This window comes from Ochotona curzoniae, unplaced genomic scaffold, assembly GCF_017591425.1.
Source record: "Ochotona curzoniae isolate NIBS_2020 unplaced genomic scaffold, NIBS_Ocur_1.0 contig_43, whole genome shotgun sequence".
In the NCBI taxonomy this organism is placed as follows: Eukaryota; Metazoa; Chordata; class Mammalia; order Lagomorpha; family Ochotonidae; genus Ochotona; species Ochotona curzoniae.
Window position 1 is genome coordinate 30,866,759 of NW_024466218.1, and position 19,642 is coordinate 30,886,400.

General features: G+C 40.9%; 1 protein-coding gene across 2 annotated transcripts; it reads left to right on the forward strand.

Annotated features, from left to right (window-relative positions):
* The first annotated feature begins 300 nt into the window (after positions 1-300).
* SERPINB11 (serpin family B member 11) lies at positions 301-13,951 on the forward strand. 2 transcript variants are annotated; one of them, XM_040984758.1, is made up of 7 exons: positions 301-468; positions 1,247-1,306; positions 2,408-2,536; positions 5,775-5,892; positions 10,744-10,886; positions 11,394-11,549; positions 13,547-13,951. In XM_040984758.1, the coding sequence occupies exons 1-7, from the start codon at positions 301-303 to the stop codon at positions 13,949-13,951; spliced, it is 1,179 nt and encodes a 392-aa protein (XP_040840692.1). The 2 variants fall into 2 exon arrangements, with proteins under 2 accessions (XP_040840692.1, XP_040840693.1); XM_040984759.1 differs by lacking the exons at positions 5,775-5,892; positions 10,744-10,886.
* The last annotated feature ends 5,691 nt before the right edge of the window (positions 13,952-19,642 follow it).

Consider the following 19,642-nt stretch of genomic DNA (forward strand, 5'->3'; position numbering starts at 1 on the left):
CAGGACAACAACAGACTGTCCTTAAATGTACACGTTTAATAGTGAGGTAATTTTGTTGTTTTAATGAATAGTAAATCTTTCATTCCTTAGATGGTAAAAATATCATGAATTCCCCTTTCTAGGATTTACTAATTCCTTAGAAAATGCGATAAGGGCACATTCGCAATTTTTCATGAAGTGTCTTATTCAGACAATTACAGTTGTGAAAATATAGAAACTGGATGTGGACATTACCTGTTCTTTCAAGGAATGCTCTGACATTTCCTCCTTTTTTGTACTCAAGCAGGGTTTAACATAAAGATGGATTCCCTCAGCACAGCAGGTGTTGAGTTTTGCCTGGATGTGCTCAAGGAATTGAATAGCAACAGTGCAGGAGATAACGTCTTCTTTTCCCCACTGAGTCTACTGTATGCTCTGCATATGATCCTTCTCGGTGCCGGGGGAAACAGCGCAGAGCAAATCAAAAAGGTATGGTACCTATCAGAGAGCCCTTCCACGAGCCCGCTTTGCGTCAGCCAAGGTATTTCTACTTTTATATCAAGAAAATCCACCAACTTCTAAAATGGAAAAAAAAAAAAGAGACTGCATTTGGAAAAAACTATTTTCCTCCAAATAGAATATGGCTTAATAATGTAATATAATGGAATGAAAATAATACAGTTACTAGTGGTACCACAAATAAATGTTTCTGGTTGTAGAATTTCCTTCTTGAGTGACTTATGTGTGGCAGAGAACATCGGCATGCTATCATTCTTAAACTCTGGATGTTTAATCTTACAATAAAACTTACTAGCACCTTAGAAGTGTTATGTCCTGAAAGACACATGTCATTGCATCTTTTTCATGACAGTGCTGTGTGGGAGTGGGGAATGTTAACCCCCAAATGCAGGTGAGAAAACTTAGATTCAGTCTACATGGAGTAGCAACAGTGCAGAAGGCCCAGTGCTGGAGCCTGGGAGCTTAGTAGCTGGAGCCTGAAAGACAATGTGTGGGTCAAGCTGTTGTGTCTGTCTTGAACTCAGTTTCTCCAACAGAAAATGTGGACACTCACAGCATTGTTGGGAAAGTAAATCGGATATGGTTATGACCTGATTCAGGACTTGCGTCCTAACAATGTCAAATGTGAGTTTGTTACTAATATTCCTGTGAAATGGACAAATAATATTTATAATTAAGCTTTGCAGACTGTATTAACTTCGATGTTGCTTGACTCTTCTCTGCCCCCCCCCCTAATCTTCTTTTCCAGGTGCTTCACTTTAATCACATTGCAGAAGCATCAAAATCAGAATTTACAGACTCACTTGAGGTAAGGTAACATTACTGAGCTGCCAAATGCCCCTTCAGTCACAGCACCTTGAAGTCACGAGGAGCTCAGCTGCAGAACCTCTTCGGCCCAGTGGGAACTGGTCACATCTTCCCCTGTCTCCTCCTCTAATCTTCCTGATAATCACTGCAGCCTAGAGAGCTTGACAATGAGAATAACGAAAGCTAAAAAACCCAACAATTTCCAGATTCTGTTATCTGATTTATTGTCGTGCTTACTGAGAGCTTTCTGGACCATTTCTGGACTTTTTCAGCCTCATCTTTGCAGTGCTGGATCTTTTTGTTTGTCTTGGAGTGACTGAAATGCACCCTATTCATTTCCATGTAACTATACACGGGGTCTGATGTTGCCCAATTGGTAAACTCTGGGAATTTAGTCCTTAGTTCTCTCAAGTAAGAGAATACTTTTTGACATCAAAGTTGACAGAACTCCTACATGAAAACAGAGTGCTTAAGTGATGGCTCAGAAGATACATAAATCCATATAGACACAGGGACCACTTGCTTCACCTAACTTATCTTAGAATATCAAAGACCAGGTTGGTCACAATTGTTTAGAGAATTTAGGCAACGCTCCCCCACCCCCATGATCGTGTATTATTGTCTTTCAAAGCGTCAAAGCTGCAACAGCAGAATTGCTATTGCTGAGGGGCAGATCAGAGTACAAGGTGTGTTCACGCAAAGGCTGAGGTGTCTGATTAAAAAGCCATATAGAAACCAAGACAATGGGAAGCATGTGACAGGAAAAGAAACGCTCCTACTAGAAAAAGGGAGAAACAAAACTCAAATTATTGTCCCGAGTATCATCCCACCAGAATCTCTTTGACTTGCCTTTCAATTAGCTAACAACTGAGTATAGAGCTCTGCAGTAGTTATAATTCTGCTCGCTTTGGCAACCAAAGTCACAGAGTTACAAGATTATGCTGGAGGACGCCTAGGGAAGAAAAGTGCTTTAAACTCTTCAACCTCTCCTGTCCACTGGCCTTTTGTTCTAAGGCTCTCTAGTATTGTTTTCTCATGGCTAACTCTCCACTGGCGAGAAACCAAGCAATTCAATACCTCGCTATTTGTTTACTGTCTTCAGTGCAGCCAAGCTGGGAGGACTCATTCAGACTTTGGAGTTTTAATCTCGCAGATCAACCAACTAGACTCTAACTATATCCTCAGTATTGCAAACAGACTCTATGGAACAAAAAAAATGGCATTCCATCAGGTAAGTAAATCCAGGATGGTGGGTGACAACTTTAACACCCTCTGAATTTCATAACACTGAAGACAATGAAGAGTGAGAAAAGTCATGCACTGTTTATCTTTTTAAGAGGTTGAATTTGAGGGCCCGGCATGATAGCCTAGTGGCTAAAGTCCTCACCTTGCATTCCCTGGAATCCCATATGGGTGCAGGTTCATGTCCTGGCTGCCCCACTTCCCGCCCAGCTCCCTGCTTGTGATCTGGGAAAGCAGTCCAGGACGGCTCAGAGCCTTAGGCCTTGCACCTGCGTGTGAGACCTGGAAGAAGCTCCTGGTTCCTGGCTTTGGATTAGTTCAGCTCCAGCCATTGTGGCCAACTGGGGAGGAGGATCGTTCTCTTTATAAATCTGACTTTCCAATAAAAATAAGTAAACCTTGTTTTTTTTTTTTAAGTTAAAAAGAGGTTGAATTTGAGTTGGCTTAGAGTTCCAGTGAAATGATTGTACCAAAATTCGCATTTAACGTGGTGAGATATCTCATAAAATCTATTTGTACAAAAATCCCTAAAGCCATCCAGCAAGCAAGGTCGGGGTGAAGAACAGAACAAAGCAGGCACGAACGATTTCTTACGGACCAGAGGAGAATGCACTAAACACGTTGCTCCGATCTTACTCAGAGCTGGTAATGGCAGAGCACCAAGAGGTGGTGGGGAGCGCTCTGGACAGTGAGTGAGGCGGCCGAAAGCCTGCTCTCACTCAGGATCACTCCTGTCGCTTGAGCACTGTAAACATGATTTCAAGTGTATTTGAGAGCAAGAGATAGAGATAGAGACAAATAGAGAGAGAGAGTGAGAGAGAGAGAGAGAGAATCTGCTGAATGTCCACCTGAATGCTCACATCATCACATCAGCTGGGCTGGGCCAAAGTCAGGATTGCATTCCAGGCAGGAACCCAATTAATTAAACCATCAATATGCCTCCTTCCAGGGTCTGCATTAGCAGATAACTTGAGTCAGGTGCCTCAGGCAGGAATTAAATCCAGGTGCTAGGACATGGAATGGAAGAATTTTTAAATTGCTAGACCAAAATGTCTGCTCCCATTCTCCTGTCATTAACATGATAAAAATTATACTATCTTCTAGCTTGAAAACTCAAGCACTATTTTCTGTCGCAACAACATTACACTACATAGTTTTAATGTGTGCTTAGTATTTGCCAATCCTTCTACTGTTTTTCCAATGCCTCTATGTCACTGGCATGATCTAATACTATCTTTGCATAATGTTAAGATACGGGTACAAAATTGTCATTAATTCCAGGACAGGAATCTGGTTCTAAAAGGTAAAGCTGTACAGATTCAGTTAAATGGCAACACCTGGATGGGAACTCCTTCTAATCCACCTCCATGCTTTTAGAGGCCACATCCTGCTGTGACTGGTGTGGGAGGCTGGGCAGCCATATTGCTTTTGGCCTTGAATACCAGCTGAGTCAGGAAAGATGAGCCCTTCTCTGGCCTGATTGCCCATGCTGTGTCTTAGATCTGACAAGATTCACCTTTCAGAGGTATGTGCTTCTACTGCCCTAGGGATATATAGGTAGGGGGAGTTTTATGCAGAGTGCCTGAAGTGGGGGGATTGGCAATGAATATTCTTTCAGGTTGGAGCCCCCTCTTTTACTCTCTCCCTGTCCCCTCCACCCACTTACCTCTGAACAGTGACCCAGGCATAATGGCAATAAATGCCAATCTGGAATGATGGTGAGAGTGACTGTACCTGAGTGAGGTGCTGCTTGTTAGCATTGTGGTGATGACTATAACATGTGTCACAGGCCAGACCTTACTATCTCAGGGTTCCTCCTGGGGAAAAAGTCCCATCTTGTAGGCTTTAGGGATCCACCAACGGATGTGCGAGGAACAGCTGGACCCAACTCAGGACCAGAATTATCCTGAGGCCTGCTTTTCCTTCCTAGTCAAACTCAGTTTCCTCCCACATTGGATTTAGGCACAAAGAGAAGTTAGGCAAATGGAAAGACAAATCCCATGCAGTCACCTTCACAACTCCCGTGCTCAGAAAGCTTTTGTCTTAGAACACAGTCCTGGCGGCCTGTGGAGGCATGCTCCTTAGTTCTCAGCGATGGAATCACTGGTAGTTTGGTTGAGCAGGTGCATTTGGCTGCTGTCTTGGCAGTGAGATGTGCAAAGCTTCCGGTTCTAGGAATCAAGGTAATATAGGTGGTAATTAATAGAGAAGAGAGAGATTGCTATAGAGGAGCATTTTTCCTAAAGGTTTATTTATTTAAAGATTTATTTATTTTCATTGGAAAGGCAGATACACAGGGAGGAGGAGAGACAGAGAGGAAGAGCTTCCATTTGCTTATTCTCTCCCCAAGTGGCTGCAACTGCTAGAGCTGAGTTGATTCAAAGCCAAGAGCTTTCTTTCGGTTTCCTATGCAGGTTTAGGGTCCCAAGGCTTTGCGCCGTCCTCCATTGGTCTCCCAGGCCACAAGCAGGGAGCTGGATGGGAAGTGGGGCTGTTGGGATGTGAACCAGTGGCCATATGGGATCCTAGCCCTTGCAAAGGAAGGATTTTAGCTACTAGGCTACTGTGCTGGGTCCCTTGGGAATAGTTTTAAAGGAGAAGTCTAGATTCCTTGTACTGAATTTATCTACTACTTTCACCTTGATATTATGTTATAGGTAAACAAAATGGTAAATTCCTTAAGATACTTTTGTTTGCACTTTATTCCCATTGTTGAAAATTTGAAAGGCAGAGTTAGAGATTGAATCTTAATATAACTTTTAACAAATATCAATTATACAAGTCAGAGAAAGTTATTATTTTATTTATGGTGGCTGTGGGAAGACTTTCTGCTAGACTTCAGACCAGTAGTCACTTAATCACTCTAGTTCTATATTTTCCTGTCTGTAACATGAGAACAATCTCTATTGTTTGTGTACTTTGAAGAGGAAAAAGTAGGGAGAAATGAAAATGTGCTAACCGATCTCAGGGTGTTTTTTGGTTTTGTTCTGTGTTGCTTAGAATGTTTTAGAAGCAAGAGGCCATTGGTATGACAGAAATAACAAGCAAGCAACTCTAAGTATTCTTTTTGACTTCTGTTTGATTAAAAATAAGCTTAGGCAGGTGTGCGTTCTTGCATGCTCAGCTGCTCCTGGCTGCAGGTTAGTGCTTAGAACACGCTGAGCTATAATAGGTCTTTGTGTTCCTTGCATCACTTCTCTGTTGTTCAATTGTCCTTTCCTTTACAGAAATATTTAACCTGTTCTGAGAAATTGTACCAAACTAGGTTGCAAACAGTTGACTTTGAAAAGTCCACAGAAGAAACGAGGAAAAAGATTAATGCTTGGGTTGAAAGCAGAACTAATGGTAAGTATCCTCACACATTATCTGTAATGCGTTGATCAAAGCTCTGAGTCAACACGAGGAACCTGCTTGAAGCTGAGAACTTGACAAAGGCAGAGCAAAAAGGAAAGAAGTAGGGTCACAGTTTGGAATAGCTTTCAGTCATTTTCCTGAATGGTCTATGCCAAATGACTTAGAAAATGAGGATGACCGGCATTTCCATCTTAGGTAAGTGTTGGTTTGTGACTAAATTTGATTAAACTTAAGTGCACTGTCTACAATTTAAGAAAAATACCTATTTCTTTTTATTCTACTTAGGTTTTTATTTTTAGTCATGTGAAAAGGAGAGAGAAAGAGAGAGAGAGAGAGAGGAAAGAATCCTCTATGGCTTCACTGGCTGGTTCATTCGTTCAATGCATGAGTCAGCTGGGTCTGGGCTGGGCAGAAGGGCTGGGTATGTGTCCATATGGCAAGGATTCAAGTTAATGAGCTATCACAACTTCCCTCTAAGTTGCACTTTCCTACAAAGCTGAAATTGGGAACAGTCTTAGGACTTGAACTTACTTATTCTGAGATGGAATAGGGCATTGCTGTGCTAAATGCCATCCTACCTCCAGTACTACATAGCAACTCTATTAACTCTATTTTTAAATATTATGTAATTGAAATCATAAAATACATGTCAAGTAAATAATTTGTTTATGAGATTTATCCCTGTAGATTATACGTTTTTCTCATTTTTATTGTTTATTTTGTTCTTTGAATAGCCCTAATATAGTTACTCACTCTACTGTTGATGAACACTTTTTTTTCAACTCATCTCTACTACAAACAGGGCTCCCATGAGCATTTCAATATAAATCTACGACACACAAATGTATGCAATTTTGATGGATGTATTACTTCATGATGGAATTGTGTTCATAAGATACATATTCACACTTAAATAGCAGGATGATGGACTTGTGATTGTCGTTGAGGGACTAAAGTATTGTTACAATATAGGGGGACACAGTGGGCAGAGGCGGGTGGAAGGAGAAATCCTTGAGCCTAAGGAACTATATCATGAAAAAATAAATTAAAAAATAAAAATGATGAGGAATAAAGGGAAGAGAAGATATGCATTCATTCAATTTTACTAGGTGCCATTTTTTTTCTTAAATTATAGCAGCCTTCATTTGCCTAAGCTACAGATTGAAATTTTACTTTTTCTCTGTTTTCCAGTAGGTGACAATATCAGTCTCATGGACTTTAACTGCTTCAGTTTTTCATTTAATTTACATTTCCTTTACTTATGAATGTTCGAGCACTTTGTCATGATCTTTATATCCTCCTTTGCAAGGTGCTTGTCTAAGTCTCTTGCTCTTCCGTAAGGATGATTTGTCTGTTTTTCTTAGAAATTTTTAGGAATTCTTGGTACTTCTCAAATACACACCATTTTGTATTTTGCCTTTCTCTTCTCTTAGTGGTCCAACTTCCTGATTTCAGGAGAGTAAAATTTCTTAGCCTTTTCCTTTTGATGCCCTTATGAACTTTTAACAAAATCTTTGCTTATTTATACTTCTTGAGAATATTTTCATACATTGTGTTGTAAAGTTTTACTGTTGTACTGCAATTAACAATCATTTCAAAAGTTGTTTCCTTCAATCTGGGCATCTCACGGACAAAGCACTATTTACGTAAGAAATCCTTTCACTACTCCCTGCAACACACACTTGATCCTCAGTTAAACAACTATGTGCGAGTGTGTTCCTCATTGTGTTCCCTTCAGCTGTTTGATGACAAAATCAAGAATAGCTTGTTGTTTTTAGTCTCCATAAGTCATCCCTGCTGAGTGTGATAATCCTTTTGGAGTGTAAGTCCTTTGACACTTGACATTGACCTTCCTCTTCTAGGGTTTCTTAAGCTAATTGCAATCATTACATTTCCATAAATATTATAAAGTTAAGTTGCAAGTTTCCATAAAGTGTATTGGTTCAGATTTTTATTTGAATTACATTGAATTTATAGATTTGGATGAACATCATTATTCAGATTTCAATCTACAATCACAATTTTTTGTTTAGTTGAATATATTTCAAAATAGAAAAGTGAAAAATATTATTGATAGATATCATACAGAATGTCCAATTACTTAGTTTGGCTGAATCTCCTAAACTTTCTTAGTGGGCATAGCTAAAAAATACATTTATTTTATAAGATGCATTTATTGATTTGGGGGCGGGGAGAGAGAGAGAGAGAGAAATCTTCCAACCATCGATTTACTCCTGGATGGGGCCAGGCCAAAGGCAGGAGCCAGGAGCTCAGCCTGGGTGAGAGGGACCCAAGCACTTGGGTCACAAGTGATGCTTTCCCAGGTGCATTGCAGGAAGCAGACTGAAAGCAGAGTACCACAAACTTGAAATAGCACTTTGAAATGGGTGTAAGTGTTGCAGGCAGTGGCTCAACCTGTACTACAGTGACTACCACCCCCACACATATTTTAAATTAAAGCATAATCTCTTACTGATATTTCCTATTTAAATGTAAGTGCTGCAATTTTTATTAGATGCTGCTTTACGCCTGTTTCTCTTTTATCTTGTGTTCAAGTCACCATTTTCTAATGTCACCAATATTTTTGTACAATTATATTCATCCCCATAATATAGCCTTAAAATAACACCACTAGCAAAACAATGAAAGATTATTGCTTAAGATATTTCTGCTGAGTCATTTGCTTCTTAGGATGGATCCTACTAGAGGCATATAGTCAAATCCTCCTGTTGCAATACTCCTTTGTGAGGTTAAGCCACAAGGAGCATTGGTTGCTGAAGTCTCAGGACTCAGGCAAGCATATTCTCATATACAGGAGAGAACTGGGCTGATCAAATAATAAGACAGAATGGAATGGCATCCAAATACAAAATCAGGATTAATTATATCTATGTAGAGTTTGTCAGTATGAAAAATGTATGCTTTTGTGGGTATAATAATCATATTTTTCTTGTATTCCATTAAATTGTTTAATGAGGAAGTCTCAACAGTAACTTCTTGATTAATGGGCTGACAGATGTTATTCAAGCTTAGTCATAGGTGACCATTATTTAATTCAATTTGAGTGAGGAAATGCTGGGACTAGTGCTGTGGTATACAGGTAGCACCACTGCCTGGGATGCCAGTATCCCATAGAGACACAGGTTCCCATTCAGGCTGGGAAAAGCATCAGAAGATGACCCAAGTGTTTTGGACTTCTGGTTTCAGCCCAGCCCTGGCTGCTGCAGACAGGAAGGAGGCGGATTAGGAAATGATTATGACTTTCATAGTTTCAGGTCCAGTTATCAGCACACTTACGCTAAGTAAAATACATGTGCAAAAGGTGTTTTTAAAAACATCACTAATAACAACCTGTGTTAAAGTCATGTATGTTTGGGCTACAGTGCGACATTTCAATATGTGCCTGTCATGTACATTGATCAGGTCAGTGCAGTCAACAGTCATTTGACCTTACTTCATGCTTGGGGCTTGGAGCGCCTCCCTTCTGTTTGTTCATGGCATCTCTGCACTACTGCTGTGCGACAGTAGGAACTTACTCCTTTGTTCTAACTATGACTTGGTAGCTATTCTTTGAATTCCTTCTATGCACACTACCACACAATCTCAACCCCAGTGTGTGGTAACAGCTTGTCTGTGTTCAGACTGAGGTGTTTTATGTATGTTTTAGATAGAGGGTAGTAAATGTGGTATCTCTCTTTAAGTGTCTGGGTTTTCTCACTTGAATTGATGCTTTCTAGATCAATCCCTTTTGCTGCAAATGTCTGGATTTCATTCTTTGTGATCACTAAACAGTATCTCATTGTGTATTATGCCATGTGCCAAACATGGACCCGCTGACAGTGGCTACTGGCGAACTCTGCCTTGAGCAAGAGTGTGAAGTTTAATGTAGCATTTCCTGGAAAAGCCCACAGCTAAGATGCCAATTTCATGATGTAGGGATTTTCTTCAGGTTAGTGTCGTTTAGTCGTAGTTCTGTAGCGCCCAGAGGAATGCCTGAAACACAGAAACGACCTGCCAAAGTGTTTCTGAAATCATGATTGGAAACGTATTACTGCGTTCTGATGAGTATGAACTAGAATGTTTGCTTAGAATGTTGATTATTTTATCATCCAATTTTATATTTCTGTATGCGCTAAAAAGCATGTATGTAACACTTCAGTTTAGATATTTACGTCAGAAGTTAGTGATTCTGTTAAGCCAAGATGTTAAATGAAAATTAGTCTTCATCAAGCTTGTAGTCTGATGTTGCAAATAACCACATGCCTGATTATATTCCTTAAAGGCTTCATGAATTACAATGCACTACAACACACCAAGAGGACTGGGTGTTCCCGTTTGATTAGAATGCAGGGGATCTTTGAAAACTTTATGGAAAATGTTCATTATCAAAATAAACTTATCTTTTAATTCCATTTCATAATCTTCATGTTTGAATGAGAGAACTTTTTTTTTTAAAAAAAGTAATACATTTAAAACATTTTATAAACATAATAAACTTAATAAATTTGCATAATTGTAAGGTGTTGATTGTATGACACTTGCAATTATTAAGGATAATGCACAAGAAATAATCACAAGAAGTTAAAATAGGAGGCAGTATGTAGGTCAAACTGATCATCACTAACTTACTGATTAGTTCCCAGATGGCGCCTTGTGATTCGAAATAGCAAAGCTTCAATACTAAACCTTCATTTGACAAAGAAGACTGCTACTGTGAAATGAAAGGTTTTTGGCCTCCAAACTTAAGCTTTGCTTTATAAAATAGTGGTTATAAATTTCTGTGACTACTCAACTAGCGTCAAGTACAAATCCAAATATATTTAAACAAAAATTTCATTCAAGGGAAAGTCACCAACCTCTTTGGAGAGGGCGCGATTGACCCTTCCTCTGTGCTGGTTCTGGTGAATGCCGTCTACTTCAAAGGACAATGGCTCAGCAAATTCCAGGCAAGGGAGACGGTGAGGGCGCCCTTTCAGCTAGCTGAGGTGAGTAGCTCATTTTCAGAAGGACTTTGTAAAGGTGGTCTTGGTTTCCATAGATGGCTTCGTATTTTTATTTTTCCACAGGAAATATGAGTAAGCATTCCCAGATGCCCTGGCAGGAAAGAAATGTATTATTTCCAGGTGTTCTGTATGTCTGCCTTTTCCTTATGTATCATTTTCTCAAGCAGTACAATAATATCATCTACTGGTTTTCTTCCAGGAAGTCTTTGAGGTTTTAAAAGAAAATCACCCCCTGTAGATTTCTTTATCTGTATAATTTTAGCAAGAAAAGTGATTCAAGGCTTTCTCTATATTACTAGAACAACTTAAACTCTTGTCATTTTCAAATTAGAAAACGATAGTAGGGAAGTGGTAAAAGGAGTTACCCGTGTGCTTGGAGTGCTAATGTAAATGTTCATGTTATACAAGGGTGTCGGGTGCTCCATATATGCCTACCTGTGTAACTATGTAACTGCATGGCCTAATGATAATCTTATACAATTTTTTTAGGGTAAAAGTGTACTCGTGGAAATGATGTACCAGACAGGGATGTTTAAACTGGCCGTCATCGAGAGGCCTCAGATGCAAGTTCTTGAGCTGCCCTATGTCAACAACAGACTCAGCATGCTTGTTCTGCTTCCAACAGGCACAACTAAGCTTGAACAGGTACAGTGACAGGAGTGCTGCTTGCTGGGAGGGCTTGTGCATGCACGTCCACCCCAAAGTCCCTCTGCTTTAGGACACTGGACTTAGAGAAGTTATTTTTACATAAAGGGAGGCACACAGTGGCAGAAGCACCCTCTTGCAGAAATCCACACACATCCTGGTCCTTTGATGCTTGGTGACACCTGCCATAACCATGAGATTTTATTGCTGGTTGAGCGCCTAGTCCACAGAGACAACTCGTTCTCACGGGCAGTTTTTCTGCTCCACTTGTGACATATAGTCATGGGCTAACAATTTTTAACTTCCTGGTGTCGTGTGTGTATCTGGGAGTGGGGAGTGGGGATAAGTGAACGCAACCATTAAGAAGATACCAAGGTGAGATAGGGTGTTTGGGTCAAACTCCTTCTCCCAAACTGCCTAGCACAGGGAAGGCAAGCTTGGGAGTAAGCATCCCTACATCACCCAGTGGGACTTCCCAATGCTCTGTTAGAAGACAGAGCTGCTTAGGAGGCCTGAGTATCTGAGAGGCTACAGAAGTGCTCGCTTTCTCTCTAACACACACACACACACACACACACACACACACACACACACACACACACACACACACACACACACTCTGATGGGTGGCCTCAGGTGGAGGGGTCCCAAATTAGAATACTGTCGTCATGAGATTAAAAGCAGTGTCACAGATGTGTGACCTGGGGACATGAGGAGCTTCCTGGAAAGGCTGGGTCTGGGAATAAACAGTTAAAAAAACACGAACTGGGACTATGGTAAGTGATGCAGGTTAGGGCCATGAGAACAGGTGTGGCCAGTTCAGAGGCAAGTGGGACCCTGGTGTCTGCAGTCAGCTGCAGTAAAAGATACTTGGATACACATGAGGATACTTCAAAAACTTCATGGGCAATGGAATTAAAGAGTTTATTCTGCTGCAAAAATTTTCAAAACTCATATGTGGTTTTATCACAACATTTATGTCCATGGGTATTTTGAAGCTCCCTTCATATGGCAGTTTGGCGGCAGTTTGGCAGCAGTTTAGCTCCTGTGGAAAGTCCTGGGGCTGGATGGCTCCAGTTGGAATGAGCGGCTAAGTGAAGCGTTCCCAGAAGGATACTCTCAAAGCAAGCTTTACTAAATGAACGGAAGATGGACAGAGGAAAGGGAACGAAGAGCACCAACAAATACTTGAAGAGTGCTTGTGTAATGAGACAGGCTAACTTGGATTAAGGCAAAAGAAGAACTGTTTTTCTGTCAGATTTCCAGTGCCACAGTAGGGAGATACTGGCAAACATCTTTTACATGGTGGTTGTGAAAAAGCACTGTAGCTTGAAGCTCTGGGGAGGGCTGCTTACAGAGGTTCCAGTGCCCAAGGACAAACGTTCAGAAGAGTTGAGGAAAAATGAGGAGCTTACTGGAAAGAAGTCAGTGTGATTCAGGCTGATCTGGAAATGCTGGGCAGAGGTAGGAAGGGTGTCTGTGTTCAGCTGCAGGAGAGGCACAGCAGAGGCACCAAAGGAAAAGGACACCCGAGGTCAGAGTTGGCAGAGTGGACTGGTGACCCCAGCACCCTGGGAGCCACAGGAGGACCCAGCTCTGAAGGGAGTGTGTGGTGAAATGTGGCAGATATGAGGCATGCGAAGCTATCGTGGAATTTGTCCAGGACATGGGCACGCTGTAGCTTCAGGGGTAGTAGAAAGACAAGTTAAGATGCACCATACATGCTCAGGTAATCAAGGCTGAAAGCTGGCTGGAGTGCACTGAGAAGCTGAGTGATAAACTGTGGAGGAGAAGGGGGGGAGAAGTGGACAATGACAATGGGAAAGGAATGTGAAATTAAATGTAAGACTTTTTTTTTTTGCCTACTGGGCAAGGTATGGGCATGTTTTGAAGGCAGAGATAAAACCGACCCATTCAGATTGAGAATTATGGCAACCAGCAATGTTCCTTGTAGAGGCCTGGATTTGGCTCACGCAGGCTCATCTACTTTTTCCCAGATAGCAAAGCAGCTGAACGTGCGGACATTTGAGAAATGGACAGGCCCTTCCAACATGGTGGAGAGAGAAGTGGAAGTACATTTGCCCAGATTCAAGCTCGACGTCCAGTATGAGCTCAATTCCTTGCTGAAGTCCCTGGGAATGACAGACATTTTCAACAAGGACAAGGCTGATCTTTCTGGGATGTCATCAGCCAAGGGGCTGTACCTTTCAAAAGTCATTCACAAATCCTACGTGGATGTCAATGAAGAGGGCACGGAGGCCGCTGCTGCCACTGGGGCCAACATTGCTGTGAAAAGACTCCCCATCCGATACCAGTTCACAGCCAACAAGCCTTTCCTGTTTCTTATAAGGGACAACCCTTCCAAGATGATTGTCTTCTGTGGCAAATTTGCCTCTCCATAATGAATGGGCTGAGTGATGCTCAGAGTCACCAGGGAGGTGCCTGGGCAGTCACGTGACTACCTTGTAGCCCAAGAACCGTTGTTTCTCACTTACCTCCACACCTTGGTTTGCTGATGTGCAGAATAAGTCTAGGATCTCTGCCAACTTACTGTATGAATTGGTAATCACAGAAGATGTACAAACTCTCCTCTGGCTTTATCTCTGGGGTTTTGTTTGACTGCTTGCTGCCTGGGTGATAGGACCAAATTTAATGAGAACAGTTTTTTGAGAATTAATTTCTTGATTTTTATGGATAGCAGTAGAATCTTGAACAAGTGATGGCTTTAGAAAACTACTTTTATGAGCTTCAACTTTGCTTGGATATTTACATATCATGATTTCACTTGTTTACGTAAATGTAAGATCACAAATTTTAGATCAAAATTCTGTATTGGCTCTAATAAATTTAATGAATAGCTTAAACCCCTTGAAGACTTTTAATACCCACTCAAATGGCTTTCAGAAGGAGACTTCAACTAAGCGGAAGACTATGCAGTGATTTCTGTTGAGTAGTGGTTTTCCAAATCTTTGTTAGGTACTGAATTGAAAAATATAGTTCTTCCGTTGAAAAAAGTCGGCGAGCAAAATGTTGTAGCAATTAGAGATAGACATCTGTTAGAGACTTTTATTGTAAAGAAGATACCCTGAAGGGTCAGTGCTGGGATGTACCAGTGCCAGCATCCTGCATGGGCATGCAAGGTTGAGTCCTAGCTGCTCCCTTTCTGATGGAGCTTCCTGTTTGTGTGCCTGGGAAGTTAGCGGGTAATGGTCCAAGAACTTGAACCTCTGACATCTTATAGGAGAAGCACAAGGAATTCCTGGCTCCTGGCTTTGGCCCTGCCAGACCTGGCTCTTACGGTCACTCATGTGGGGAGTAAACCGATAGATGGCATTCTTTCTCTGTTTCCCTCCCCATCTCCCTGTTACTCTGCATTTCAAATCAATCAATAAATTTTGTTTTAAAGAAAGTCTCCTTATTTTCTATGCAGGATACCTTGGAGTGGCAATCAGCCAATGGTGGCCTAACACATTCTCTAGATTTGGTGGGGGTGATGTAGAGAGACATGAAGCAATGATGGTGTGAGAAGAAAACATGAACATGTATCTTAGCTTCTCCTGAACATTAAACATCCTCAACACACCACAGTGAAGTCTGTGCAGTGATGCTGGTCTCTCTAGGAGGCATGTGGACTGTGCTGTAGAGACCAGGAGTCCACATGGGTCAGGAACCCTGGGTATGATGATTGCAGGGCTGTGTGGCCCTTTCTGAGTTTGTCCAGTCAAAAGGCTTCAGAGTACCTGGTCGTTCCATGCCAGAAGCCTGTGTGCCCTGAATCAACTCTGAGAATCTAAAGGAAACCTTTGCCAAAGATGAAGGTCTCACATCCCTCAGAGAACTCCTTTGCAGGCACCTCTTCCTTCATGGCCTTTCCCTTGCTCTTTTTATCTGCAATGAAATATGAGCATTCAATAGTATCAGCTCTGCCCTTCCCCTTTTTTTTTGAGTGAGAAGATTATATTTGACCAAATACATGCTTTAGAAGAGAGTGCCTAATTAACTGGTACTTCTCCTGATCTTAGCTGGGCATCCTTTTGCACTCATTGTCAAGCTGAGTATTTCTGTTTACTTATGCAATAGTGGCTTAAAAAGTGCTAGGAACAGGGTCTTCACTGGTCAGAACATTTTATTGAAATTTACTGAAGCAGATCTCTGAAGCATATGTTTCTTGGAGAGTGAAATCTTTCCAAGTATGGAGGGAAAATGATGAAAGTGGAGAAACATCAGATCACTCCAGTGAACAAATCCACTGGCCAGAGGTCATGCCAATGCAGAACTGAGAGAACCAAGACTCCAGTGAGCTTTGTGTTACTGCTGAGTTAAAAGGAAAGCTTCAGAAAACCCAACATAATGCTTAAGAATAGAACAAGACAATCAGTACTTGCAAGAGTTACCTTAAAGCCATAGTAATCAAAGCAGTGTGATATTATTGAAAGAATAGACAAATAGATCAATGAAAATAGAAGAGAAAGCCCAAAAATAAAACAATAGCTTTTTGACAACGATATAAAGGCAACTCAATGAAGAAAGAATAACATTAGCTCCAAATAGAATCAAAGGATTTAGTGTAAAGTGAGAGAAACAATGAGATTTTTAAATAATTTAAGAGTTGTTTTTGGCAACAACCTTTTATATATAACACCAAGAGTATAATACATGAAAGAATAAAATGGACTTTATTGAATCTAAAAACTTCTGCTCCACAAAAAATGCCATGGTAAGAACTATATTTAAAACATATTTAATAAAAGATTGGTATCTAAAATATAAGAGGAATGTTGAAAATTAAATTTCAAGAGAATAATTCAAAGCAGGGAAAACACATGGAAAGTTTTCCAAACAAGACACATAAGTGACCAAACAAGGGACTTAAGGAACAATAAGCAAATGTCAGTGTGCTCCAGGCATAAGGCGGGAATTGGGAGCGATCCTGACAGCCTCTTAACAGGAGGCCGTGTGTATGGAGCAGAGGGGAGACCCCGGAGTGGAGCGTGTGGCCAGGAAGAGGCTCGTATCCCAACCCTGAAGACTCCCAGATCCTCACCAAGGACTATCAGTACGGACACCAAGGACTACATCCCAACTGCCAAGGAGACCACGGGGAATAGGAGTGCCTTCAGAGGCCGAGAACTCTGAGGTCACCCACTCCCATCTGGAACTTCCACAGGGGATGGAACAAGTCCAAACTCTGCCATGCAGAAATCAGTGTCATTGAAATGACAACCAGGAGCCCTGAGTGGTCTGCAGAAACAGAAGAATAATAAACTTCCTTCGGGACTAGGGAGGCGAGCTTTCTCTGGTCCTCACCTAGTTCCGGCTCTGGGTCCCCACCCTCTCTTGCAATGACCATTAGGATCACTCCAGAAACCCCTCAAAACAAACAAATAAACAAACATACAAACAAAAAACCTAGAAGGGACAGACAACAAGAAGGAAAGCTTAGAATCAGACAGGAAAGGGTCAGCAGGGATTCACTCATACCTCACTAGGTGGGACACAAAGATTAGTTATGCCTCACTGGGGTATTGGGGATTTCTCTATACACCCATCCTAAAAAAAATGTTCTGTACCTAAACTGATGACACATGTCTTGCTAGAGTTATAAGCCAGTTCAGACCATCCGAAAAACAACCAAGTTCAGCAAAATCATGCTTCAACACTATAAACAGCTAAGTACTAAAATGAAAATAGATACAAGACAGCTGAATAGTAATCTATAGCCATTTTGAGGTGTATAGAACCCAGTTGAATATAAACCGAAACTGAAATGTCTATGAAGAAGTCCCAGGATGTGGTTAAGAACCTGCATTTTCCTTTTAACATATTGGTTAATCAATACTATGTCAATTAATGCCATAATGTAAATTGTTGCTGATGTTATGTTGGGGCTTTTAATTGATTGGAATGATACTCTGCCAGCTCTACCTTCAGACCAGAGATGGTCTCTCCAAGAAACCATTGAACTTACCAGGACAATAAGATGCTGGACTTTATGCTTGGTGTATACTTCTAATGTAAGAATCTCAACTGAATTTGAACTGTGGTAATGCAACAGGGTGGAGGAATCCACCATGCAGGAAGGGTTTGGGGAGGGGTAGGGGGAATACCAGAGCCTATAACATAATGCAATGTAATTAATAAAATAAAGGTAATTTAAAAAAATGTCATTGTGCACAACATCTTATTTCCTTACAAAATTTCAAGACTGGTGTGTACCTGTTAGAATTACTAAAATCCAAAACACAGCACATACTGGTGATGTGATCACCATTCTGAATCATTGCTAGCACCAATGCAAAATAGCATATTGGAAGATAGTTAGCTATCCACACACACACACACACACCCCGCACATCACACACCACACACACACACACAAATAAATGTACTGCGATATAATTAAGCAATTGCATTCCTTGGCATTAACTAAAATAAGTTGAAAACTTACATCTGCACAAAATCCTGCTTACAAAACTTGACACAAATGATCACTATTTCCAGAGCTCGGAAGAGAAGCAGATGTTCTTTAACAGGTACACGTGTTTTACAAAAGTCAGTATATTCCTGTGGTGGAATATTATTTGCCAGTAAAAGAAATGAATGATTAAGTTCTGAAAAGACATGAAGGGTTCTTAAATACACATTGCCACGCAAAAGAACAAAGTCTGAGGGGCTAAATTCTGTGTCATTCCCCTGTATGACATTCTGGGGAAGGCAAAGCTGTGGCGACAGTGCAAAGATCGTGGTGCCTGGAATCAGAGGGAGGAAGGAAGTGAAAAGCAGGTGAGGTATGTAGGATATTTGTGGCAACGAATGTGTTGTGTGATATCGTATTTGAGACTATGAGTATACTCCAAAAGGCTCATGGAACGTAGAATCAAAAGAGGCATTTATTTTGATATAAAGAACTGAAATATTTGCATAGTTTTTTTTTTGGTAGAATGTATTGATTTACAAAAATAGACATGTTGCCTAATTCCACTTTCCATGAACTTTTTAAAGTACCCTTGCACATTCCACTGAAAGTTAGGGCAAACTATAGAATTTATTCCATAGTTCACATCTTATTAATTACAAAATAATAAGCTAATAATAACAGTGAGTTATCAATTGCAACAAAACCTGTCATGATAATGAAAATGATTAATGATAGACGACCCCACTGGGGAGGAGATCCACGGGTTCCACGGGGGCTCTACCTTATGATGAATTTTCTGTAAACCTAACACTTGCAAAAAAAGGTAAAAACTTATTTTTTTAAGAAGAAAGTTGAGTGGACAATGAGAAGTTAGAGCTCCTTTATCTGGATTTTAAAAATGGAATCAAAAGTCTGTATTATTCTTCAGATGCTCTTGAACCTTAGTTTGTTCTAATTTCTATTGTTTTCAGAACTTGTGATTCATAACTGATCTTCTGAGTTTACAAGTTGTTTTTTCCACCTCTAATTACACAAACACTGAGCACTCGGGTCTGTCTTTGGTGTTGTTTCACAGGGGTTCTGAAATACTGCTGCTTTCACAAGAACGCTCACATCCACACCCCTCATGGCCAGGAAGCATGGTGTTTCCCCATAGGAAGAGAATAACGCCAGACCAGTTCCTGAGTCATGGTGCATCACTAGGTCGTAGGAAGGGAAGGGTGCTTAACGTGGGAAGCAATGACAGTGTATACTCAGGGGACTCTTCCAGGTTACCTCACGGAACATTTAAAAACACAGGGAAAGCCACCAGCGGAGCAGTGGTGCAGTCACAGTTTTTCTCTACTTATCGAAGAGTCCAGTTTTTTCTCTTTCAATCTTCTCAGAATTTTTTTGGGAGTAAAGTGGAATAGCAGAAATCAAGAATAAATGGAGATGACTCCCTGGAGAAAACACTCCCAAATATCTTCATTTGAAGAATTTCCACCTGTTGTCCCTCGACATGTTTGCATTAACAGGACAATTACTTGCCTGGTCTGGCTGCTCTCACCCTGGCCTGCACAGTGATCAATAGCTTCCCCTTTCCACTGTTGGAAGTGACCTGCTTTGGTTGATGAACTATACAATCATTCTCTCTTCAGGTTACTGGATATTATGTCATGGTCTGGCGTCACTC